At 51.4% G+C, this 26,371-nt stretch overlaps 5 protein-coding genes across 5 annotated transcripts; 3 read left to right on the top strand and 2 right to left on the bottom strand.

Moving 5' to 3' along the window:
* Positions 1–4,947: 4,947 nt before the first annotated feature.
* Positions 4,948–6,222, top strand: LRP88_06480 (glycoside hydrolase superfamily; the record flags this gene model as incomplete). Its single annotated transcript, XM_083243018.1, has 1 exon — positions 4,948–6,222. One exon carries the CDS (start codon positions 4,948–4,950, stop codon positions 6,220–6,222), a length of 1,275 nt encoding a protein of 424 aa, XP_083101954.1.
* Positions 6,223–15,405: 9,183 nt separating this feature from the next.
* On the bottom strand, positions 15,406–16,254 carry LRP88_06479 (uncharacterized protein; the record flags this gene model as incomplete). Its single annotated transcript, XM_083243017.1, has 1 exon — positions 15,406–16,254. The coding sequence occupies one exon, from the start codon at positions 16,252–16,254 to the stop codon at positions 15,406–15,408; it is 849 nt and encodes a 282-aa protein (XP_083101953.1).
* Positions 16,255–16,782: 528 nt separating this feature from the next.
* On the top strand, positions 16,783–18,547 carry LRP88_06478 (cytochrome P450; the record flags this gene model as incomplete). Its single annotated transcript, XM_083243016.1, has 5 exons — positions 16,783–17,026; positions 17,076–17,605; positions 17,666–18,012; positions 18,066–18,150; positions 18,200–18,547. The coding sequence occupies 5 exons, from the start codon at positions 16,783–16,785 to the stop codon at positions 18,545–18,547; spliced, it is 1,554 nt and encodes a 517-aa protein (XP_083101952.1).
* A 1,440-nt stretch (positions 18,548–19,987) lies between these two features.
* LRP88_06477 (2-isopropylmalate synthase) lies at positions 19,988–22,095 on the bottom strand (the record flags this gene model as incomplete). Its single annotated transcript, XM_083243015.1, has 4 exons — positions 19,988–20,143; positions 20,210–20,951; positions 21,004–21,899; positions 21,991–22,095. 4 exons carry the CDS (start codon positions 22,093–22,095, stop codon positions 19,988–19,990), a joined length of 1,899 nt encoding a protein of 632 aa, XP_083101951.1.
* A 2,960-nt stretch (positions 22,096–25,055) lies between these two features.
* Positions 25,056–26,229, top strand: LRP88_06476 (uncharacterized protein; the record flags this gene model as incomplete). Its single annotated transcript, XM_083243014.1, has 2 exons — positions 25,056–25,481; positions 25,756–26,229. The coding sequence occupies 2 exons, from the start codon at positions 25,056–25,058 to the stop codon at positions 26,227–26,229; spliced, it is 900 nt and encodes a 299-aa protein (XP_083101950.1).
* Positions 26,230–26,371: the final 142 nt, after the last annotated feature.

Genomic DNA, 26,371 nt, shown 5'->3' with positions numbered 1-26,371 from the left:
ATAGACTTTTGTACCTTCTGCACTACCACTTCCTGTAAATAGCTTACCAAGACATATTCATCGCAAATCATCAAATGTGTCACTGAAATCTGAATTGAACTCGTAGAAGCATCTTTCACAATGTGCCACTGATCCCAATAAGACTCAAGTTTCGTCCAGGGACGTTGCGCTGGCGCTCACCCTGTGGCACCATGTACTGGTTCCAGCAAGATGATCAGACTGGCCAATAAGCCAAAATCGAAGCCAGTGGAGAACAAAAAGGCTAGATAATCAGTTAAGCAATATTATAAGTGCAAGTATCAAGGAGGTATCAGACGCATACCATCCACAGGAAAAGCATGGTTGTATAATATTGCCTCACAGAGCTTGTGTACAAATGAGTGGAGTTCGCCAGAAGCGCTCGTTTCGTATAGCTAGTGAAAGCCTAGACTACCTCCGATTAATCATGGATGCTGAGCTTTCGATAACTGAGACTACCCCAGAAGGAGACAAGACGTGCTTCGATGGTTTCACTGAAAAGTGAACAGCCATGTTGGACACAGGCAAAGAACCTTTCAAACTCCAATGAACAACGCGACAAGCTAGGCCTTCCCAGCAAGAACTGCCGTGAAGAGCATATTATCATTATTGGGGAGAATAGAGCTTCCAAAAAAGTGAAGTATTAGGTACTTCAGAGACCCGTACACTTTCGAAAGCTACATGCTGCGTGGGTGAGTAGGGACGAAACTTAAGATTTTAATCAGAATGAACTCCAGAAGGGGTACATGGGAACACAACCTTCCCCAAAAGTGTTCCTCCTCAGCTAGCCTACTACTAAAGCAAACGTTCAAGGTTCGCAATGCGGTTCTGGTCGTCAACCGCGCTCCCCATCTATTCCCCTCTTTCACGCTGTCCTGGGTTTTGAATACGTACAGATATGCAGCCCGCAAGCATGGGGCCGACGCAAGTGTGCGTGACTGTAGTGTCCTTGTTTGTTCTCTTTGTTAACTGGATGTTTGCTTTGTTGCGGCAACTAAACAGAGTAGAAGCTGTGGTAAATATGGGAGCTTACCTGAGTCTTTGTTTCGCTACCATCAGAGCTTTGTGCGGACACAAGACTTGGTTGTGCCGGATGATCCAACCCCAACAACAATGGAAGCGCTTGTGTTGATACGGTATTCCCTGGACGTAACAGAGCATCTAAGAACTGAGACACCTGCATATCAGCACGCCAAATATCATGGACGAGGGACATGCGACAGCTCACTGTCTAAAGCTGGGGCTTGAACGGTGGCACATCCGTGGAGGGAAGCAAAGGCGTAGGTGTGAGGGACTAGCAAGCATGAAAGAAAGCTCGCTGTCTGGCGCTCGCCGCGGAATGATTGAGCTGCCCTCAAACTTGGAAAAACAACTCCACTGAGAATGTGGATGCGTCTTGGTGATGACAGACGGCTGCCGCTTGTCTGTTCGGTTCTTGTGCCAGCCCAAGAGAAACGGGATGGCCGCACTAACCTGGTGCGTATCTTTGTTTCACTGTCTACCAGAGTCAGTGATTCGCAGACGATGTTTGCAGAAATCCATCTTGGCAGTCCGTGGGTGCTCGGTGACAGCAGGTGCAAGCTTATCTCCGCTTCACTCTTTGCATACGTAGAGGAAGACGACCCTCACTCTCCCTTTTCCCTCGAGATCGAGCCTTGCAAGCCCCAAGACTGCGATGGCAAAGACGGAGAGCCCGCCTGGATTGGGCGCGGCCTCTTCAGAGGGCCCGCAAGAAGAGCCAGACTCATCAGGGATCAAACAGTCCCAGGCAGGCAGACCGACAACTCCAACGAAGGGTACGGATACCCTGAAGCAGATTCCAATAATTCTGACTATTTTAGCAATTAACAGCTGGCCAAAGCAGCAGTCAAGGGCACGGACGCTGACGAGCCTCTCTGTAAACCCTCTTACGCCAGTACAGGTATCGCAGACTTCGGATCTTGCTCGTTTGGCCCCAGATCAGGCTTCTTTTCAAGATGGTGATGCGCCTCTAGATCCCTTAACGCCAGTACGTGCGTCGCAAGGGGCCTATCCCTGCGCCGCTTGACACGGACGAGGCTCTGTGTCGAGGTGACAACATGCCTGTAAGCGTTACTCCTCTAAACCACGACAGTATTCCTGTGACATATGACGCGTCCCTCCAAAAACTCTTATCACTTAAAACGCCTCGAGAGTAAGACTATAAAGCGAGCAGTCGCGAATCAGAAGACGCCGAGGCCCATGTATTGTCTAAGGGTGCTTCTCAATCGTCATTAGGAGCCCGGGTGCCTCCTTTTCGACCTCTGTCCGACAACGCGCTACCGCGCCCGTCCGAGAGACATACACGGATTGGTCTGAGACGATGGTGGCAGTAGCGACGCGGGTAGCGAGTCCCAAGGAAATGAATATTGTCTGGATCGAGCGAATTTGTGGCGTGATCAGGAGCTATTCCTTAAACTAGGACCTTTCTGTTCTTATTCAACTTGAGCGTTGCGTCGCTCAGGGACAGTGACAAGGTTTAGGGACGGCCCGAGAGCGCACGAGCCAATTCTTATGGGTATCAATAGCATACTTCAGCCCGCTGGTTTCCGTAAGATCTCTTGGCGATTCGTGTCACACGTCACTAGTGTCACACCAATATTATGAGCGATTACATTTTATAGAGCCAACCTGCAACCCAGAACCAGAATTTAATGCCCTCTGTATGCCCCATCATACCCTGCCGCGACCCGATCGTCAACCCTCTTCATCTCTTGTACCCTCCCATAATCAGCAGGCAACTCAACAAGACTCTCCTCAGGCATCTCATATCTCGCCTCGTTATTACGTATTCCCGCAGCTTCATCCATCTTTGGCAGCGAAGGCTTTTTGTTGTTCTTCCTTCGTATCAGAAGCCAAGCGAGAAGCCCGATTGCTCCAATCCCGCCGACGACAGCTCCGACCGCAATCCCAGCCTTGGCGCCGGTGCTGAGGGAGCTTGTTGACGAGTCTGTCGACGAGCCTGTCGACGAGTCTGCAGACGAGGTTGCCGACGAGGTTGTCGACGAGGTTGTCGAATCGCAGGAACCGAATTCGGATTGGCAGCCCGTTCCGCAGTAGCCTAGAGAGTCGAGTCAGCGTTGTTGGATAGAGATACGTCTCTTGTGCGAGATCACTTACTCGAGTTCCCGCCGCAGTACCCCAATGCCGAACAGCAATCACCAAACTCGCTGCCTTTGCAGACAGCATCAATATCCGAATTAGACCCGCAGTTTCCGTCAATAGAAATAGCACCGAGGCTCGTGGATGACGCCGTCGTCGAGGTTGAGGTCTTGTCAGTTGTTGCGGTGGTCGTGGAGGTGTCGTCCTCGTCGACGGATGAACAAGTACCGAACTCGCTTTGGCACCTGTTCGAATCCCGATGTCAGCGGCATCTAGAAGAGGTTTGAGGAGCCGATGGAGCAAATCCAGCTCTTCTCGGACTAAGACCGCACTCACCCGTCACCACAATAGGTCACATTCTTGCCACAGTACCCCAATGAAGAGCAGCAGTCTCCATACGTGCTCCCTTGACATGTTATGTTGCTTGTGGAAGTCGCACCACATGATCCTGAAGTACTAACAAGCTGCCCATCAGGCATTGACGAGCAGGTGCCAAACGCATCTTGGCAGCCCTCGGCGCAGTATGCTGAAGTCTTGCCGCAGAACCCTTTGGAAGAGCAGCAGTTACCGAAGGTGGAGGTGAGGCATGTCGCGTTAGTCTCAGAATTAGAACCACAGTTGCCGTCTCTGCTGGTGGGGTTTGAGCGCGGTAGGAGAAGAGAGGATGAGCTGGGAACGGTCAGGGGTAATTCGAGCAGGGGATCAGTGACCTTACAGTTCAAAGTTGTGGAGGAACGATGCCAAGACTGGAGAGAATATCCACAGAAGATACAGCAGGGAAAACTCCATGGCGACAAGTCGCTTGTTTGGTTCTGGCAAACGACGCAGGCAAAGGCCTAAAGACGGTCGTTGCAAGATCCTCCTCGATCCTAGCGGGGCACAATGCCTTTATGAGGGATCACCCTACAGAACGGCCCTAGCAGAAGCGCCGAGGTTAGTCTGTCTGATCGTCCTGCTCCACTCCAACCCGTCCATAGCCCCAAGCCTCAAGGGAACATAAGCGAGGGGTCGAGACTAAGACAGTTGACCTGTGATTCTCACGGCGGTCCGATAACGCGTCCATCCGGCACCTACTTACAATTAGCATCTCCATACCTACAAATGAGGAGCTTCCATGAAACTTTCAATGCGATATGCCAGCTTCAACTCATAAGATAGCTAGCAGGAAGCCCAAATGATGTTGCAACGCTGACAGTCGCACCATGCTTTGTCTACCTTGCCTTGTGGAGCCGACCAAGTTGACAACGAATGAATGGGCCTATTTTTAACGCACTAAGAAGGGAGACTCGTGTAAGCGCCGAGGGAGGTTAAATAGCCGAGATTCAGGAGGCTGACGGGCCACCTTTACCATCTCCACCCCCCTCAGGGGTACTGCAAGAGACCAATTACATCGCATGACAGTATTCCTCTTCGAGGTTGGTGTATGCTTACGGTGTGGAGAGATCATTAAGGCTGAGTCTGGAGCTCTTTAACCACCAATCAAGGCAAGTGATATATGCCTGCTTTTGCATCTCAAGCGTGGTTTGAGCGCTTCCAGCGCGGCAGTGTTCTCTTTCTCGGTAACGATCGCCCTACTCGTTTCTTTTACTCCGGCTCACTAAGTAAGCAGGCTGGCGGCAAATGGAAAAACTTGGGGTTTTTGTGCCAGCGTTATTTTAAATGTGGAAATGAACATTAACTAGGCCTAGCTTTCAGACAGAGGTGATGACTGGGGTCATGCGGAATGGGACCTTTAATATAAAGCCCAAGAAGATTGAAATTCATAACTAGCACTCAGATTTTCTGGCATCGTTTCAAGTGTATTCGGCCATGCTGGCTTCCTTCACTTCTATCGTCGGCCGTCTGGCCCTGATTCTCGGCCTTTTACTCAACCTTGTCCTCGCTCAGTGCGGTCCTGAAAACGGTGGAGCCCGCTGCCCTTTGAACACTTGTTGTTCCTCGTCGGGATACTGCGGAACATCGGATATCTACTGCGGAGACGGCTGTCAGTCAGCGTTCGGGAGCTGCTCTGAACCTACAGTCCCTTCTTGCTCTACCGGCCGTAAATCTTGCTATACCGGCGGTAAGTCGGCGACCAACGGCCGCCGCGTTGGATACTGGCGGGTAAAGCAGGCGTGGGACCGGTCTTGCAATGTCGTTCTTCCTTCCCAGATCCAGACCAAAGGGTTAACCCATCTGATCTTGGCGTTTGCCCATTTCGACGACGACAGTTTCGCAGTGGGCGCTGAAGACCCCAAAGACGTCCCCTACTATGCACAGTTCACCGCTCTGCAGAGCAGTTCACTGCAAACGTGGATTAGCATAGGCGGCGGCAGTTTCTCTAGCGATTCTTGGTCTTCCATGGTGGCCTCATCAAGCTCCCGATCCGCCTTCATCTCGTCTCTCAAGTCCTTCTTGGAGACCCATTCCTTCCAAGGTGTTGACCTGGACTGGGAATTTCCAGCAGCCTCAACCGCCGATGGAGAAAACTTTGTCTCCCTCGTCCGGGAGCTCCGAGACGCCTTCGGAAATGCTTATGGCATCTCAGTGCCACTGCCATCGGACTGGGGTAGCCTTCAGGGCTTCAACCCTGCCGGTATGGGCGAGTACGTCGACTTCTTCAACTACATGGCCTACGATTTGCACGGCTGGGGGGTTGATGCCGAACCAACAAAGAATGTTGTGACCTACCAGGCCAGCATACAAGACATCGCCACCAATCTTATGCCGCTGTGGGCGAATTCGACCAATGCGTCGCTCATCAACCTCGGTATCCCCCTGTACGGCCGCGGCTATACCCTCTCCTCCTCTGATTGCAAAACCGCTGGCTGTGCTGCGTCAGGGCCCAGCGAACCGGGTTCTTGTCTGGCAGATCCGACAGGCGTCATGGTGCTAAGTGATATCAAAACGGCCATTTCAGCCAACGATGCCACCGTTGAGCTTGACAGGACCGCCATGCAGAAGTATGCGACCTGGGGAAGTGATCAGTGGATCGGCTATGATGATGGTGATACTTTGGCACTAAAGATGGCATGGGCTGATGGATTGTGCATGGGCGGCGCTATGTTCTGGACGCTCGATAACGATGGCGGTTCATGGGAGTAACACCGCCTACCGGGTGTAAGGACTTGTGGCATCTACCTAGTACAAAGGGTTTCACAACATCTTCTAATAGTGTATTACTACCCCCGCCTTCCACGGCAGTAAATTAGAGTTAATTTCAAACATCGCTCTTCGCCACGAGGGGACAGGGATTCCATGGTTGCCAGGTCTAGTGTGTCCAACCCAAGTCCTGAGCAAGATGGCCTAGTGGATGGGGGCGTGTACAACGTAGATCTACGAATGACAGCTCGCAAGCCCGCCTTCACCCCCTAACGATGGCCGTTGTGGCCGTTTGTGGCGTGTTACACAAGTGGCCCCCACCTGAAGAAGCGACAGCAACCTCCCAAAACTCCAATGAGTTCGCATAATACGCTCTTCTGTTGCGACGAGAGACGACGGAAGTGTAGAGTGGTAGTACCTGGTCCTTCCAAGTCTGGTGTGTAGCGCCCAAACGGTAAGGTGCAGGTCATCTCTTCCTGTAGCCCTTTGTTCACTGCATCTCTACTCTACTTGGACAATCGAAAGGGTGGCGCATGGTGGCGAGCATGAACCCAAGTCTTTGTCCCTATCGTCAAAGTTTATATGACAGGTCCGCCCAGAACATGGTTGTACTGTGGTTGTTAGCCGCTTTCCTGCTCGCTGTTTGGCCTAACTCATGGGAAACGGGTGACTGGGCTAGCCTGCTGAGAACGTATTGTTCACTGTCAAAAATCAACTATTATGTGTTTGTAGAAATGCATCTGGCAGCTCTTGATATCCAGTGACAGTCGGTGCAAACAGCCATCTCCACGTCACTCCTCGCATGCATGCAAGGAGAAACTCGTCGACTTTTCCTATTTCTCACACCGGATCCGTTTTAGCATAATACATTTGGGTTACGATGGCACCGCGGAGATCAGACATTCGACATCACAGCCTATTAAAATTACACCCTCACAGCATTATGACGAGGCTGCACATGATAACACAATACTTTGCCACAGGCTGATAAGATTACAATAAGATCAAACAACCCTTCCTAATCCTGAGCCTTATCCTCCTCCTTATCCTCATCCTTACAAATGGCGCATTCTCCAACGCAGTAGCAATCCGATAAGATGTCGTCAGCATTATGACTCCCAATTGGGCATCGGCTCGTGTTGAAGTTCAGACGACCCGCGCTACTACACCAGGCTTAGCAACGGGAGGCTACTCCCCAAGTTCCGGGCTCGCAATCCACGGAGTAAAAGATCTCTTGGACTTTCGAGACGCCATCATCTTTGCCATCGGCAGTCGGGTCGACGGGCAAGCCGACAACCACGTTGCCCAAGATGCTTCCCAAGAGGGCGAATGTGAGGAGTGGTTTCACAGGGCTTTGTTTTCCGAACATGCTGAAGAGAATTGATCCTGGCGATTGAAAGATTAGCTGGGTGGTGCCTTCTGAGTTTGCCTTGCGGTGTCTTACAGAGATCGATGAGTATTGTGATATTTGAAGATGAGTCGGGTTGAGAGGTTTGCGTTCTTCTCACAGGGACTGTCACCCTGTTATATTCTTGAACTTGGTGATTCAGAGCCGAACAAATTCCACTCTCTGACATGTCTTATGAGTTGTCTCTCAGAAGGCTCCTTGCTCTGCCACCTGGGCGTGATCCGACATCGTGACCTGTTCTCGCTTGGGTCGGCCATGAAGTGCCGCGGTGGTGGCCGTCTACTCCGTACCATTGGGGGTGTTGGTTGTTGGTTGTTGGTTCCACGCAGGGCTATGTGCAGGAAGGAATCTTTGGGCTGAAAAAAGAGCAAAGTTCCATCGCTTAGGCATTGATAACGTTGAAGACAATCGGCAGACTTAATTCATAGACTTTCGGTAGGTTAGAACTGGAATAGATGTTAGCCATTTCATATTGCTTATGGAATTGTTCTTTCTCGATAGTCGACGATAGTGCCAACTACATTTTATCAGTCCTCGATCGCTCTTTTCGGGAGTCAATCCAATAACATTGTGTGGTCCAAGGTGTAACCCTTTCCTACTGCTTATCATAAAAAATACAAAGAGATAGCATCTCTTCCTGCCATAGTCGCCTTTGTATTAGCTACTGATTACCGCCTGTTGGTCGCAGATCTTTTTGAAAAGTAGTGGAACTTTTTACGAGGCAGGGCTAGGGTGACAATACCAAAAAGGAAAGTGACAGCAGATCTATTTGAATAGTAACGGTACTTTTGATCAGGCAGGGCCAGTGCCAACCACGGGAGACAACTACAGCATGCGAACGGCGAGCTGTTTCTAGTCTGCTGCGGGTTACTGTTGGTTTAGGGCAGAGGATCCAGAGACGATCGCCCACCATGTGACAAGAAACCACATCCTGAATCGTTCCATCCGGACGCTGTCTGTTGGACACGCCGTATAGACCTGCATGTCGATATGGCCAGCGAGGCGCCCACTAGTCTCGACGGTATCTTGACGTGGTCATACGAGGCGAGCCATAGATAGTCTTTCCATTTCGCTATGCTCCACGTGTAGGAGGTTATAACCCTGGGCGACGTCTTGGAGGTATCTGGCACGCGAGACTTCAAGCACTCAGGCCAGTGGTTCATTCTATTTCCATCAAAGCAGCCTCATGTAAAATAGATAGATATCCATTCAAACCTAACTGTAGTAGAATAGATAGCAAGATATGCACGGACTATCCATTTCTACAGCTTGAATACGTGGACGATAGACATGGAATGGATCTCCAAGCTGCGAACACCTATGCCATGTTCCCCCTTTGATAATGCCAAGTATTCAGCTCAATGGCAATATGATGGGGTGAGGGATTTTGATCCGCATGCTTATCATGCACGTTGCTGCATGATTGCGGAACAGGGAAAGGGTTATTATTTATATCGCTAGCAGCCAGAAAGAGTATAGTCTCAAGTCGAATGTGTTGGTTGTAAGTATCGCTAAATTTGTGTATAAAGATATGAATTCTCCCAATGGTCCTTTTTTAGAAGTTAACCAACAAAGAAAATCAAGTATCATGGCGATTCAGCCCACAGTCCATTATACAGTTGACCCTTCTACCAACCCGGGTTCATGGCCTCCACCTGCCCCAGAACTTAGCAATGTCAATATCAATAGAGTCGATGTCATTTTCATCAACATCAACGGCGACTCAAACTTTCGCATTGTTCGAACGGGCACCAACGAACATGTTCACCATGCGGTCATGCAGGTGACAAAGCACATAGCTCGGGGCCTCTACCGAATTGTCAGCATGAATGTCAGTGACTACTCGTGCGTGGTGGTCATGTCAACTGAGAAGTCGAGAGACGAGCTTATGTGGAGGAATGGGTTCCCTTGGGACAGGGAGAACGATCCCCAGCCAGAGGTTGTTCTAAGGTAGATGGAAGTGTGGGTGAAGGGTTAAAAGTGTCGGAAAGTAGGGTCAAGCCAGAATTGTGTTATCTCTATTATTTTCCCTCCTTGAATTGCCTCAGGAGCTGCCAACCAAGGCATGGCCTTATTCAATAGAAGATGCCTCTTTTAGTCATGTAATTACGTGACTAGACACGTGACTCCGCCGGTGGCACGCCCGAGCCCCAATTCACTCCTCCCCCCGTGGCCGCCGCTTGCCCTCAAGCGCCGAGGCCACGGAACAAGAAGCGGGGCCGGCCCGGCAGCCAGTTATGAATAGCCTCAAAGCCCGATTGGTCTGCGGCAGTATCGTCGTTGAAGAACAAGCCGAAGCGACCCAAAGTCATCACGTACAGTCTACGACTGCGGAAGCTTTCCTTTCATCTCGTTCCCAAGGTGAGCCTTAATCTCCTTGTTTCATCTAGTCAATGGGGCCATGCTGATCATCGGTGATAGAGAATCTTACCTGCAATCGAATGGTAGCATTCCAATGTGGCCTACTGCATCATCAGTGAGGCTTCTGAAAGCCGAAGAACACCAGAACCGAATCAGTTATTGCTGAAAGCCGCCAGCACTATAGAGCCAAGCGCTCCAAGCCCGCTCTCGAGCAGTTTGCAAGGGTAGAAGCGCCGGCCGCATACAGTCCAACTGTTGACAATTCCACAAGCAAGAGCTGCAAGGACTACGAAAACGTGACTCGGGAGGGCGGCTCCAGATTCAACGAGGCTATGTACACGAAGGTGCTCCTGGGTAAGATGTGTATCAAGTGCGATATACAGCACCAGGTGGGCAAGAAGTGCGACGGAATACCACACAGGGACTCGGGGAGAAAGGGAGCTTGGCAATAGACCAATATGCAGAAGTAGACAACCTCGTACTCACACATATTGACATGGCACTAAATCTTCGGCAGCATCATGCAGAACTCCATACTTTGTCCCTTCAGCCTATCCTTTCTCCACTCACCCACTCTGATCACCAACCAACACGAACCAGACCCCCTTTGTCAATTTCCTCTTCAGTCAGCTTAAGTTCTCTCAACACTTTAAACTCGTTGGATTTGCTACCTTCGTATCGCGTCTAAGCAGAAATGTGCCGTTAACGCACAGGGCGGGTTCTTATATTGTACAAGACAAGTTGGAGGTTACCGTGTTTTACGGTGTTGGGTTTTGATACCGTCATGTCTTAATGGCTGTGTTTTTTGCTGTTGTGGCTGATGGCTTCTTGTCATCATTGCAGATAGTAATAAAAGACCAGTTAGGAGTAGGACATCGGCAAGGGAGTCATTAAGGAGGTAGTTGTTCCTTGCCTGTACTCGGCTGGCCTGTAGCAACAACTCCTTTGTCAAACAGAGGTCGTGTACCATAGCTATGCGTCATATTCATATCGTCAATCTTTCACTTTAGGTTTGTGATTAGACTCACTTGACGAATATCTAGTCATTGTCCGTAGCTGCGAATAACGAGGATGCATCCATTCTGTATATTCACGACCACCACATTACATGATACGGATGATGGATATTGATTTTTTTAGATTTTATGATGTTTTAAGCGGTGTTAGAGTGTTACCAAGGCTGCCAGAGCAGTGATACCTCAAAGAATCATTAAATATAGATGATTGTCTGGGCCTGTATTAGCACAGACGGCCTCCTCAGGGGTGTTCACCTAGATCAGAGGAAGATCCCAAGTGACAGAAGCTTTTGCAGAGTCTTCGGTGCAGAGTAATTACTCATGCAAGATATTGGCTGCCTACTTTAGTTGGATATCAGCGGTCGATGGCCTACACGGCAGAGGGGCAGGGCCGAGGGGTGAGGCCTTGTTTTTTTGATCCCCCCATCGGTGTCTCTTCTCACAACAACAACAACAACAACAACAACAACAACAACAACAACACCAGCAACAGCAACAGCAACATTAGCATAGTGACAGCGCCACATGATGGCCAACAATGCGATGGCCCGCAGAGGCCGTCAACAAGATAATGGAGACGGAGACGACCCGGGCCAGACAACGAGGCGCCCGAGGAGGCGCTCATGTTGGCCGCAATGGCCACCCAGGAACAAGGGAACCGGCTGGTATGGCATTCTGCCTGAATGGAAGGGGACCTTATGTATAGAGGGATGCCAGGCGTGGCTCCTGTTGGAAGAATGCCAATTGTTCAATCTTTCTCCCATCCTTGACATGGCCTAAGTGTTTGATTGACTTGAAATCTAGCTTTGCTTGCCGCTTCCATACCAACGTTGCGCCAAGCCTACTGCAGGTACCCGTGAATTCGTTGATTCACCCACCGATGTTTGTGAGGTGTGCTTCGTTAACAGGCTCGGACAGTCAGGCAGCATCCGGAATTCCAGAGCAAGCTCCCAAGATTAACTTAAGCCAGCATCTTGTTGTAGGATCATGTTTACGAGATCACCTTTGTTGCTAACCCTCGCAGTCTTCTACTCCATGACCAAACCAGTGGAGGCATAACTCTATTGATGAGATCCCAACAGGGCGAGGCCCAGCGACACTCCAGACAAAGACAAGACACCAAACCCACCTTTACTATCACCATTCAAGATCTCCATCCTCGGTTCCTGTGCAACAACGGCCTCAGTCTCCCGGGGTCAACGATGAGTATTGGCATGTTGACGTCACCTGGGTAGGGAGTGCCCTGGACTTGATTGGACTGTCAAAGCTTCTATGGAGGAGACAGCACTATCTGGCTTAGAGTGGCAAGTATTATTCGTAACCCTGCCCACCGAAGGCTCTGTTGTTCATGATCGATGACCACAACACCCACTTCATGGGCTGGATGAAGCAGCACAAACTGATCCACTGGGATGACCCTGGCTTCGGTCGCATTGATCAAATCCGCGCCATAAGCTTGGCACAGTGCTTGAATGCTGCTGTCTTGTGAGCCTCCAGAAGGCGCTCATTGCCAACATCGGCCCAGCTTTGATGGAATAGCCAGAGGATTCGCCAACCCATCGGGCGAACATTGAAGTTTGGGCTGCCTACCGTCAGCACCTGAAATGCGATTGATATCATTGTATTTTTGGCCCATGGATGAGTTCTTTCTCTTGGAACTTCATGGCATCCTGTCACCTCTTCATAGGAGTCCAGTGCTCTGATGATACACGTTAATGTAGATCCCCTCTTGTCAAGCCCTCATTTGCTCCCCATATCTAAGCGCTGCTACCTTCTACAGTATTCTAATCTCTTGCACCTCGATTGGCAAGTGCCCTTTGACTTGATGTTATAAGAAGGCCGTAGATGAATGTGCGCTTCTGAAGCTAAGTCTACCTGCTCACTCTAGACCAGGATCAGTACCGAAGATGACTTGAGACAAACAAAGCAAGGCTCCAATCTGGAGTAACGAGAGCTCAATCCCCATTACCGCTTACTAGAATGTACCAGATCGTGCATGTATGTCAGCCGCCCTTGATGCCAAACATCTACCTCGATCATGCATCATGCGACGGGTAGGGACGGAATCGCTCAGCATCAATAGAGGAAAGCTCTTTGGGTGTTCCAATGTGTGCTACTGGCCGTCTTTAGCGATCGAAAGAGCCCTGATAAGATTTGCAGCATCGATAATGAGATACCAGTGCTCGCCGGGTGCCCGCCAGTGTCACGCTCAGCGCCCACAGCAACTGAACTGCAGCTACTCTTCCTCTCTACGGATCTTCTAAAACCATCATCAAAAGCAACAGAAACAGAAACAGCAACAGAAACAACGACAACGACGACATGGTTAGTGAAGAATCTGACCGCGATGACAGAGACCACCATCCGCATCCGCCTGAGACAGGCTCCGGCTCCGACTCCGGCTCCGTTACCAGCAACCGGTCGACAGTCATCAAGGCTATGGTCCTGCCAACGGACCTTCACCCCAGGCCTATGGGCCTCCTCCCCCAAAGCCCCTGTTCCGGGGCCGCGGGCCTTTGTTCGAGCCTGGCGGGCCTCTGGAGATGTTCCACATCGATGGGCCACCGGCCATTCCCTCTTTCAAAGGGTATGCCAATACCCATGCCCCTCTATCCCACGAACCTCGGGACTCGGGGCATGGTAGCCATGACACCCAGTCCCAAACTTCTTCGGTTCAGGGCAGTGGTCGAGACGGCATCCGCGCTGTCGACGCGACGAGCACCACGGCGCAGCTTGAGGGCAATCCCAATGAGGAAGCCTCGTCAATCGTCAACCCCAACCGCGGGGGTGATCCGGTAGTAGAGAACTCCATTCGAAGGTTCTCAAAGTTGAAGACCGGCCAGAAACTCCGCTTTTCAATGAGCCGCTCACAGCACCAGGAGTTTCGCAGGCGTCTCTAGCACAGGGGTTTCGGGGAATTAGTGTGGAATGGTGTGGAAAGGACCAAGTTTGATAAGCCCGAGCCGAAAATGTCCAGAGCGAAGGTCAGGGCCCTGAACGCACCTGAAGGAGAAGTCGTGGACCCTGAGGAGGACGAGGAGATGGCTGAAGCAGACAGCATTCCACGCTGCGCCAACTGCGCCAGACCTGGCCATATCGTCCGTGATTGCATGTTGCCTCGCTCAGACGGCTACGTGCATGGATGCATATTCTGCAACGTCATCACTCACCACACGGAGGGGTGCTCCATTTTTCCTCAGGACCTGGCTAGACAAGTGGACTGGCTCGTCACACGGCGGCCAAACATGCCCTCTCTGAAGGGTTGGTACCCTCGCCTTGTCGAGTACCTCTCAACGGAGCCCGGGGTCAAGTTTACCGTTTTCCCTTGGCACCGCGATTTCGCCAAAGAGTGCCGACAGGATAACTCTCTTTGGGAGAGGGCAAAGGAGGCGATGGGGAAGGACGACGAGAGCCTGAGGCCTGTCGATCCCCGGATGGGGTCCTGGCTTATGGTCCAACTAGCATTTGATGACTTCCCCATGGAGTTTCGGAGCCAGAGGTATTGATGGACTGACGAACTACAGGTGCCACGTGCCCACTCATGGAGGAGCGGCAGCGGCAAACAAAGGAAGAAAGCCCTGGCCCAGATCATGTATGGCTACTTCAAAGGCGGCCGGGAGGGTGACGAAAGCCCGAACATGGCGAATGTACCCTTCGAGGGCATCTTCCATTTGGCGAGACCAGATCAGGTTCCCTTTCGGGAGACCTCAGCGCTTACTTCATCCTTTGTATACAAGAAGGAGCAAAAACAGACTGACGACGACCTCCACCCCTCGACACCAGATTGGCGATTTGCCTCCGGTGAGAGAACGGCCTCTCAATAGCCCGGAAGCGCAAATATATTGCAAGACGGCACGCAATGCTTGTTCAATATTGACGCCGAGCCAAAAGGAGACCTCATTCCCCCAGCGGCACGGGATGGGTCGACCTGACCGACTCTCTTCGACAGAAACGCCACGGCGATAGGCTCCCGACAAAAGGCCTTCACCGAAGCCCTGGAGAACCCTACTATGGCCACTGGTAGGCACCCATACGTCTAAAAACGTGCAATGCTAACACTCTTATCTAGACACAGGCCCCGCCCCCTACCGCGTCGATACTTCGCTCACCATACCCTCCCAGCCGCACAAAATGAGAGACGGGCATCATCCACGCCCCAGATTGTATCGAACCGGTTGCACCAAGGCACCTATAGCTTTCATGGGCATGCATGACAGGATGGGAAACATGGGCCGTTCAAGGTTGGCATGATGGGCGGAAACTTAAGGGATTGGATTTGACGGAGGCAGAGGTATTAGGTCAACAGATGTCACCACGCTTAATACAGCATATGATCCTTGGGCTACGACTTCTTTCTTGTGTGGTATGATATGCAAAGCAGTCGAATCAATCCTTCCCACATCACCAAGTCTCCCAACCCAGCTCCAGAGCGTTATCTGTAGCTTCATCCGCCGCTTGCTCCCAGAGTGACATCTTCCTCGTTTCCATCCAACCAAAAATCCCTTCTTCAAATCCTTCGCTCTTGGCCTTCATCCGCCGTGAAACGATGGGACGTTCCATCGGGCTGGGCTTGCACTCCACCTCCTCGTCCCAGTCCGGAATGGGGATGGGGTCAAACTTCACGAGGTAGATCCCACGCGCCTTTTCCTCAGCACTTCGGCACTCGATACCTGCGTATGGATACATGAAGAACCAGCCGCGATAGAATTCCTTCCACTCGTCATCGTTTTCTGGCCACACCAACCCGGGTAGCTGACTGTCCGCAGTGGCTTCGTGACCAGGCTCTTGATACGAATCATCTTCCACCCCCTGGCCGTTTCCGCATTTCTTGAGGTTCATCGCCTCCTTGACTTTGCTGATCTGGCGCCAAATGGTTCCTCGAACCTCCATCTCTCCACGAAAGTGAGCGCGGCACTCTTCAGCCGTGGCGCCCGGAAGGAAGAAGAACTCGTAGCGAAAGCTGCCACCTCTGCACAGCTGGTGGTCCTGCTCGAGGCTACTATAGAGTAGAGAGCCGTCAAAATCGCGTGGCACATCAGGATGGGTCATATAGAAGATCCATGAGGCGAGAGGAGGCAGTGAACGCTGAACCCCCGGGCTCTCCCATGACATCAGGGCTGGTCTCCCAGTGTGATCATTGAAGATGCAGTTGTTAGACACAATCCTGTGCTTGGGTGGAAGTTTAATGTCGGGGGGACCATTTGGATATCTCTCCTCCAAGGTTCGAGGTCGCGTCTTTGTTCGGATCATGCTGGCGAAGTTGATGGTGTTGAGAGCTGATTGAGGTATCATGAAACGTGCAAGAGTCAAGGGCGGGCAGTATTTCACCGCTCGGTCCAGTCTGAGAACAATCCGACTGTGTTTACCTGGCCAACCGCCCACAATTAAGAGAGCCAATTCCGTAGAGAAATTTACCGAAACGTTCAAGGTTGGTGCCAGGGGTGCATCATCCCAGCATTCATCCAACAACGAGGTGGCCATTGCACCTCCACACGGGTCCGGCCCGCTGACGAAACTCGGACACCATGTCAGACGATCTACCGGGACAAATGAAACAGAGAGGCTCTCACTGGATGAGAAAGCCCGTAAGTTTGTCGATCCGATCGCGCTAGAGCTTCTCCTGTGCAGTTACGTAGGGCTGCGGGGACCAAAGCGGTGCTTATTCTGGGGTAGGTTGACGACGTCTCATCCATATAAAAGAAGCTGACCACCTCCCTTGGCTGGATTTATTTCTTCTTTCTTTTAATTGAGATGCCTGGCTGAGACCTCTATATCGCTATGGCCGTCATCTTCCCGAATCTCGGCTCGATATGCCACCTTGTGGCTCAGTGGTGGCGGGCAGCCGTCGTAGGCGGCGCATTCTACACCATCGCCACGATCATCTACCGTCGTTTCTTTCATCCGTTGGCCAACGTTCCAGGTCCTTTTCTACCAGCTGTGACAAAAAAGTATGCCTGGTACTTTAACGTGCCTTGTGGTGGCAAGTTCTACAAGGAGATTGAGCAGTTACACGACGTCTATGGTGAATCGCCTCTTGCAAACACGAGGAACAAAGCCACTGACTCTCACAGGCCCAATCGTGCGCATCTCTCCAAATGAAGTCCATCTCACCGACCCAAAACACTACGACACAATCTTTGGCGTAAAGTCCGACTTTTACAAAGATCCCGGCTTCTACGGCGCTCTCGGCGTCGAGTCTGCCACCTTCACCACCATCTCCAACAATGTCCACCGCCGACGTCGCGCCGCCCTGAATCCCTTCTTCTCCCGCCGCAAGGTCCTCGAGCTTGAGTCTTTTGACGTCATTCACGACAAAGTCGAGAAGTTGTGCCGTATGGTCTCTGCTGACCGTGCTGCCGGACGACCTACCAATTTGCATGCAGCGTTCCGAGCCATCAGTGTCGACGTCATTACTGATTATGCCTTTGACGACTCTTGGAATCAGCTAGATGATGAGGATCTCGGAGAATGGTTCAGCAATATGATTCGTAGCTCAGCATCCATGTTCTGGACCTTTCAAGCCTTTGCTTCACTGAGAGTTCCCATTCAGAGTCTGCCCGACTGTGTCGCCAAGCACATGAGCCCATCCGTCGCCGACTTTGTGGGCTGCAAAGACGTGAGTATCCTAGTTCACTGATATCCCTAATACTCACATTTCCAGCGAACGAGAAAGCAAGTCGAAGACGTCCAAGCTCGCATCAACCAAGGCGTCCAACCCAAACGCACCACCATCTGGCATCAACTCCTCGACCCCAACGCTACCGAAGGCCATGTCGTACCTACTATCAACGAACTCGTAGACGAGGCGTTTGGCATCTGCACAGCTGCTGCTGACACAACCGGCAACGCCATGAGCATGGCTGCTTTCCACGTCGTCACGAACCCCACCATTTACGACACCCTTAAGAAAGAACTCCAAGAGGCATTTCCTGATCCAGATGCCAGATTGAGCTCCTCTGAGCTTGAGAAACTCCCGTATCTGACGGGTGTTATCAAGGAGGGTCAAAGGTGAGTCCAGGCCCTACCCCTTTTCGACCCAACTTGTTAACCTCAATCGCAAGACTCTCTTATGGCGTTCTAAGCCGTCTTCCCCGCGTCGTTCCAAAAGGAGGCATCGAATTAGAAGGATACTACCTCCCCGAAGGCGTAAGTCCTTGCTCCTCTACTAACCCATTCGCTCGCTAACAGTCAACAGACGGTCACAAGCATGTCCGCCTGGATGATGCACCACAATCCAGAAGCCTTCCCAAATCCCGAAGTCTTTGATCCCACCCGCTGGACCGATCCTTCAACATTCCACGAGCGCGACAAGTGTCTTGTTCCCTTCTCTCGGGGCCGTCGCATGTGCATCGGCCATGACCTAGCTTGGTGCGAGTTGTATGTCACACTAGGCACCCTGTTCCGCCGCTTTCCAGATTTGCGCGCATTCGAAGTCGATGCTGAAGATATGGTCTATGTGGATTACTTCACAGCCTATCATCCTCTTGAGAAGAGGAGATTCAGGGTCGTCAGCGGGGGTGCGGAGTCCTCTGCTCATGCGTAATGCTTGGGTATCCTGCCGTTTGGTCAGGAACAGAGAAACATCCAGCGACCCAAAGGGCACATGGGATCATTTTGAGATAATCCCTTGGCCGGGATAGGGAATGAATATCTCCTTATTAGTGGGGTTGCCACCATTTCGAGGAAGGGCTACGGAACTTCAAAGATCTATCGGTAAGAGCCGAGCACACACAGGTTTACTGCCATGGAGAAGAGTACATGGCTAATAGGGGAATCGCCCTTTGTAATTGTGTATTTAGGCTGGCGTTTACATTATTTCTATATTGCTGCTCAACCAGATGAAGGTCTTGCTCAGCAGGTAGGACGTCCCAGTTGAAAGGGCACCTGTTTCATGTCTCTCTCCTATTCCGCGTAGAACCGTGTCTCAGAGGCATCTGCAACGTAAGGCTGTAGATCCGAATGGCTTCGGTCCGCTCCGACCTTGGCTATCACGGCCTGAATGATCTTGCTGGTCACCTCCACCGTTCCCACTGACCGATGAGACTTTGACGGAGCGGTCACGACGGTAGTTCCAAGTAGAGATGTTACACTGTTGAAGAGGTCCGACAAGAGCGGATCAAGGATCTGTGTAGAGTGCGAGCGGTAGGTGGTGCCTTGATCCGCTGTACACCAACCAGGTTTCCCCTTGGGATATGCAAAGAGTGGTTCATCCGGGCCCGCTCAATGGCGATTTCGGTAGAGGAGGCTCCCTCATCTATCACTCGAGAGGGGAATCTATTATTGAGTGATGTTGTAACAGCACGTAGTTCCTCAGAGGTGACGGGTTGGGTGTTTTCATCATCGCGGACCGTCTTGAGTGTGGGTTGGAGAGCAGCATCGTCGTAATGGACAGAGGGTTCTGAGAGCTTCCCGTCTTTTGCCTTTTGGCGGCGTTGCCAGCCTTGGCTTCCACTGTGAGCATGGCCGCCAATCCATTTGCAAGATCCACCGTATCCAGGCTGCCTCCTTCGGTGCGATCAATCCTTCCCGCCTGCATCAGCTCCGCAGCCAGCGAAGAACACGGATCCACAGATACTTCGGCCCCTGATCCTCAATTCCACGGAAGATGGGCCTACTCTCTTTTGATCGAGCCGGTAGACGCTGTTGATGGATCTGTGTGGGTGGATGTACCGGGAAAGCTTGAATACCTCATGGTATCTAAGTCAGTAAGGATAGTATCCGACGAACACCTCGATCGACACCGTCGACACATGGCTGCCGTAAGATATGGTCTGTGCTGTCAATGGAGGTTACAAGAAATCAGGTATTGCTTTTGGGTTGAATCTATCTGCCTATTTCAAGATTCTCCCCTGGCCTCTCAGTGCATTTTAGGCCTTTTCCGTATGAATTCACCCCCAGAGCTCCAATGTCCGCAGTTGGCACACTAACGTTAGACAATAAGGAGGCAAAAGCTTCACCCCCCAACACAAACTCACACACTACTTTACATGCCGTTCGCCTTCTCCTCCAGAATGGAAATCACACTGGGGGTCTCCTGAGCAGGCTCTGTGGGCGCACCGTTGGCACTGCTGGGGTCCAGAGTCTTAGGACGAGATGCAACAGGCTTCAGAACGGGGCTTCCAGGTCTGCTGGTGATAAACTGGAGGGGTGTGTTAGTCGAAACAGGAAAATGGGTACATTGACAATAAGTAGCACAATGACTTACGTTGCTGGCAGCGCTCAGCAGAGCAATCAGAGAACTCTGAACCACATCCTCGTGGATGCCAACTCCCCACACCGTCTGCTTGGTGTTTCCAATCTTGCACTCAATGTAAGAGGCAGCCTTGACGCCACGACCCTCACCAATGGCATGCTCCTTGTAGTCATTGACATCCAGATCGACGCCAACATCCTTCAGGGCATTCGCCATGCTGGAGATGGGTCCATTGCCGCGTCCACGGAGCTTAATCTCCCTACCATCAACTGATACCACACCCTCAAAAACCCGGTTCAGGTTCTTGGTTTCCTGTGTCTTGCCCGGCGCAGGGGGCGCAGGAGATTGTGAGCGGTCAGGGGTAATCGAGTAATCGACCAGGCTAAATCGAGGGTTCTCGTTAAGGAAGTAGGTCGTCTCGAAAAGGTCGGTGATTTCCTCGGGTCGAAGCTCACGGCCAAGACCATCAGCCTGCTTCTGAACAACGCTGGAGAACGCAACCTGCAGACCTCGAGGGATGTCCAGGGAAAGTTTCCGCAGGATGATCCAGGCAGCGCCGCCCTTGCCGCTCTGCGAGTTGACACGGATGATGGCCTCGTAGGTACGCCCAACGTCCTCGGGATCCAGGGGTAGATAAGGCACTTCCCAGTAGTCCTCGTATGACTTGCCTTCGCGCGAACGGATTTGCATGCCCTGTAAATGTGTCAGTAAGTGATCAAATGGGTTGGGGATTTCGGAGTTGTTTCGGCTTGCCCTGTAAGGATGTTAGCAAAACGATCAAATATATTAGGGTCACGGTTACGAACTTTTTGATGGCATCTTGATGTGAGCCACTAAAGGCGCAAACTACTAGAGAGCCGGCGTAGGGAGCGCGAGGGTGAACGGGGATCTTGTTGCAGTCCTCAACCAGGTCGATGATCTGGGTCAAGTTGGAAAAGTCCAAGTTGGGGGGGACTCCTTGGGTATACAGATTCAGCGCCAGCGTAACCAGGTCGACGTTTCCAGTACGCTCGCCGTTTCCAAAGAGGCATCCCTCTACACGGTCAGCTCCGGCCATCTGGGCCAACTCTGCTGCCGCTGCTGCGGTACCCCTATCGTTGTGGTTGTGGACACTGACGCAAACCGTCTGACGCTCAGAGATATTTCTGCAGAAGAACTCGACCTGATCAGCAAAAACATTGCAAGATGCGTTCTCAACCGTTGCCGGCAGGTTGACAATCATGGGTGTCTCAACCGTGGGTCCCCAGGCCTCCCGAACAGCATTGCAGACCTTGACGGCAAACTCAGGCGAGGTATCAGAAAAACACTCAGGGCTGAACTCAAACTGCCAGTTCGTGCCTGATTGAGCGGGATCGTCCTTTGTCAGGGACCTGACAACCTTAGCACAACGCACGGCGAGTTCCAGAGTGTCCTCCTCGGAGTGGTTGAAGACGATTCTCCGGAAGCACTCGCTGGTGGCGAGATAGATGTGAATAATGGCGTTCTTGGCGCCAGAGACGGCCTCGACTGTGCGCTTGATCAGGTCGGGTCGGCATGGTGACAGCACTTGGATCGCAACATCGTCGGGGATAGCTCCAGGGGTCTCGACCAGGCGTCTTGTGAAGTCGAAGTCGGTTTGAGAAGCAGAAGGGAAGGAAACCTCGATTTCCTTGAATCCAATATCGCAGAGCATCTTGAAGAATCTCCATTTCTCCTCTCCGTTCTATTCTAGTTGTAAGCCGGCCGCCCAAACAAGGTCAAGGTGCTCCCAAGTCCGGAACACCCCCACTATACCGCCAACGAGATATACGCACCATTGGGTCTGGGTTGCTCTGGTTTCCGTCTCGGAGACTAGTCTCCAGCCATCGAGGGGCTTTCTCAATCGATTTCGAGGGCCATTGGCGATCGGGAAGGTTCATGCGAGGGAAGGGCTTGTATTTCTTCCATGGTTCCTTGAGCCTGGAATTTAGAAGCACAGTGTCAGTTTATACCTTCAAATACAGTACACCAGTGTAAATAGAGGCCACAACAACTTACATAGGCATCTTGAAAGTGGTTTTGGCGCAATTTGCGCGATCGTTCTCGTGGTTGTTGGTATGAAGGTTTTAAGTCGCCACCGCGGGGTTGCGTCACGTCGATGCTCCAGGAACGAAAACCGTGCGGGCAAGAGTAAAGATCAAGATCTCAAGTAAAATAAAATCTCAGATCAAGATCCCAGATCAATCTAGAAGTAGGAAAAGACGATTGATGGGTTCGCGACAAGATTGATGGAGGCGGGGTCGAAAAAGATTCCAAGCTGAGTCACCCCTCCTCCCGAGTCAGAGTTTTGAAGAGGCCGTGTATTGCCGCTCCGGTACCGCCCCCGCGAGAGTCACGCTTTTCGGCCCCGAGCGGGGCCGTCTCGCGTCTGCCGTGAGTGCCGACCTCGGTACTTGTCTCCAGGCGTTGAATTGCGGGTGGGCTGATGTAGCGTCTGTCGCCCCGCGACATGACTTATGGCAGGGATTTGATAGGTTGCATGCGCGCACCAAATGCAACTTTTCTGGTTGGACATCCGGTATCGGATCTTTGCATGTAAATATCTACAATTGACTGCCATCATGGGTTGAAAGACTCATTTACGGTCCCATATACATCCATTGAATGCATGTTTGCAGGGAATCCGATGACTCTCACTTCTTGTTGCGCCTCCCCGCCAAAAGGAGGGGACGGGAAATTGACTAGCAGACCTTAGTTTGACCCAAAGGGCGGAATCACGGAAAACTCCAGGTCCAATCGGGGAAAATGCCATGTTATGAATACACATGTCTCTCACGCCCTACCTTCGAAATACATCTACAACCCGGCGGGCCGTCCAGCCATGCATCCAGCGGTGACTCCTTGCAGGCTTATGAATGATATGACCAATGCAAGTCGCTGCTTTGTCAGAAAGTCTTCTCGTATGCGACTCGATAGGGAAAGATTCCGTCGTGCCATCGAAATCATGCAGCTTAAGTTAACGAGACACCAGAACGGCAAAGATATCTAATTGCGCTTGAATTTTAGACAAAGCTTATGGAATAATATTATAATAAAGATTAAAGCTTTAGAGCTCTTTTATTTACTCTATTCCAATTCTTATTATCCTTTATTAGCTGTCATTAGGGAAGGATAAGCTAATTGATCTCTTTGTACTACGCCTCGCCTTTTCTTCACTCTCATGTCATTGTCGCTATGCTGGTTGAGAATATGCACGTCCATCCCTTTCGAGACCGGACGACTACGTCACAACTGCCCATATCCTGAGCGGTCAATGGTGTATGTGACACCACCTTGCTGAATACCTCATTGTGGTTTTCGGCCTGGCAATGCCAGTGAGTCCGTGGTGATACTGGATTTACATCTGACGGCCAGCTCTCTCATGTAAGGGGCACAGCTGAGTGTTTGCTTTGGAGGCATCGGCGCAGACCTGTCTCTATGGGTTTCTCATGATCCCGCTTCTCCGTGGGATAGGATCGCATCATCAGAAGCTTAGCCGTGAGATCTGACTTGCGCCTCAATTTTGGTTGCGAACTTGACGTTGTTTGATGACGCTCAGTCTCTGGTTGCGCGTACAAACCAAGAGTCCAAAGACGGTGACTTCGCAGTCTATTGTGTCTAAGTTAGGGCGGAAAGCCCCACTGTGGAACAATTTTCTCTAGACTGCTTCCTTGTGTTCATCGGGGTGGTGTTTGCCCTGATCGGTGCGAGATGCAGTTGGATAATAGACTAGCGAAGAGGTAGGCGCAGATTACAGCTGTCCTCAACAGACCAAGGCGCTCTATCACCACATACATGACAACTTGGGATGGAAAAAGTGCTTTCGGGTTGCATACATGCAGTTGTCCATGTCCATGTATCGCGATCAGGCCATGGCGGGCAGCGAGCGTGTCTGCCCGTGCCCAATCCACTAACAACACCGCCTTGCTTCACCTAAAAGGATCGCAAGACCTAAGGCTCGTGGCATAGCGGCACAGTGTTTCAGATTAGGATAAGGGCCTCATGAATAAATGCTTTGAGGATGTCTCCATAAGCGTCAGCTGAGACTAAACATCCTGACACTTGATGGTGGTGTAAACAAGTCGCCCCGACCGTACGTCGTGCAACAGAGAGTCGCAAACTGAATCATGGAGGGCGAATATCGAACGTTATTCCATCGCGCATCCTGACCTCTTCGTTACATGTTCATACATCATTCACCATATGTAATCGGAGCCTCACCTTCATCTGAAGGCATTCATTGCAGCATACCTACCCTGGAGAAATGAGGTTGCGATAGACTCATTAACCTTCTGGGCTCTAAAATTAACCTTAATTCCGGCAAACTGCCTTATGATGACAGGTAGTGCTGAAAATAGACGAGGAAAGTACTGAGGAAAGAAGAACCGAACGATAAAGCTATCACGACCTTCATCGTCATGTTGGGCATCAAACGGCCACACTCCAACGTGTTGTTCCATGGGTTAATCAGTTCAGAAGCAACTAAACAATCTCTTTGATCATGTGCAAAAAGGACCAATATTACCCCGAGAACCCCTCAGCAAACATTCATACGAGAGCGCACAAGCAGTGTAGCCCATCAACTGACCTGTGAGAGGAAACGTGGTCTCGCACATTGCAAGCCACATACGGACTTGGCGCTAGAAAGAAACGAGGGGGCACGTAAGCTTGTTTTCAGCTCCGACGACCCGACGTTCAGCTCCCAGGCAGACGTTTTCTTAAAGGAAGTTGATACGGCGACACTCACTGTAATAAGAGAGACATCAAACAAGTGTTTGGAGTTTTGCATCGTTGAGGGACCCTTTGAGCATCTGTTTGCACGCAACACCACAAACGACAGCGGACCCACTATCACCACACAATGACAGAGTCAAAAGCCTGGGTCTTTTCCCAGCGTGGCCTTCCCTGGGACGTTCTGAATCTCACAACTCGACCGATCCCAACACTCCCACCGCCTCTCCCACTTCCCAGCGACGTCCCGAAGCCAGAAGAATGGATTCTCGTCAAGGTCGCCTTCGTCGGCCTCAACCCAGGTGCAATCTTCCAGATGACTCTCGTCCCGCCTTTTATCCGACAAGCATCCTGCGTGCCCGAGATGGATTTTTCCGGTACCGTGATTGACGTATGGCATCCCGATGACAACGCCGGAGAGGCAAGCAAACGGTTCAAGAAGGGTGACAAGATCCTCGCCATGCTACCGGCTAGTCACACCCTTCCCACAGGCACTGGTGCTCTGGCCCAGCACGTCCGTATTCCGGCCAGGTATGCTGTCCACAAGCCTGAGCATGTGAGCTTTGGTGACGGGGCAGGATGTTTGCTACCTGGCTTGACGGCGCGACAGCTGGTGAATGAGTCTGACGCCAAAGCCGGGGACAGAGTGCTGGTGAACGCGGCCAGCGGAGGAATTGGAACGAATGTCGTTCAAATGCTTCGAAAAATTGTTGGAAAGGAGGGATACATAGTGGGTATATGCAGCGGGAAGAATGCTGAGATGGTCAAGAGTATTGGAGCTGATGAGGTGAGTGAGCGAGTCCTTGGAGGGTGCATCTCTGACTTTGTAGGTCATCGACTACACTCAACACAACGATCTTCCTGGACATCTCACGACTCGCTTTTCCTCCAACCCCTTCAACACCATCATCGACACCCTCGGCCACCAATCGCTATACCTCGCATCCCCCGCATATCTCATTCCAGAAGGAAACTACTCCTCCGTCGGCATCAAACCGCCAACCTTCTTCGTCCCCGACTTTCTCCGCGCAGTACTTCAAATGAAGCTAAACGAATGGTGGCCAGTCTCGCGATGGCTTGGCGGAGTCGGACGACGATGGCTAGGCACATCGATGATGAGTCCTACACTAGAGGATCGTCAGGCCGTTGTCGATATGCTTGGGCGAGGCGATATCCGGCTTGTGAGGGATAGCGTGTGGTCATTCGCAGAGACAAAGGACGCGTATAGGAAGCTCGGTGGACTTCATGCTCGAGGTAAAGTGTTGGTCAAGGTGGATGAGGAGATTGGAGACGACGAGTGTTAGTGAAGAGGTGAGCCACTAGGCTGTGCTGCACTCCCCTCCGTGTATTTTAATGTTTATTCATCATGTCCGTGTATTCATGAGAAAACGTAACGATGCCGAGTTATCATGTTCAGCTCTTCAAGACAATCGTCATGTAGGCTCA

Source organism: Fusarium phalaenopsidis, assembly GCF_050370095.1.
Source record: "Fusarium phalaenopsidis strain FUZ10S chromosome Unknown contig_32296, whole genome shotgun sequence".
Lineage (NCBI taxonomy): Eukaryota > Fungi > Ascomycota > Sordariomycetes > Hypocreales > Nectriaceae > Fusarium > Fusarium phalaenopsidis.
This window is presented reverse-complemented; position numbering and strand designations above follow the sequence as displayed.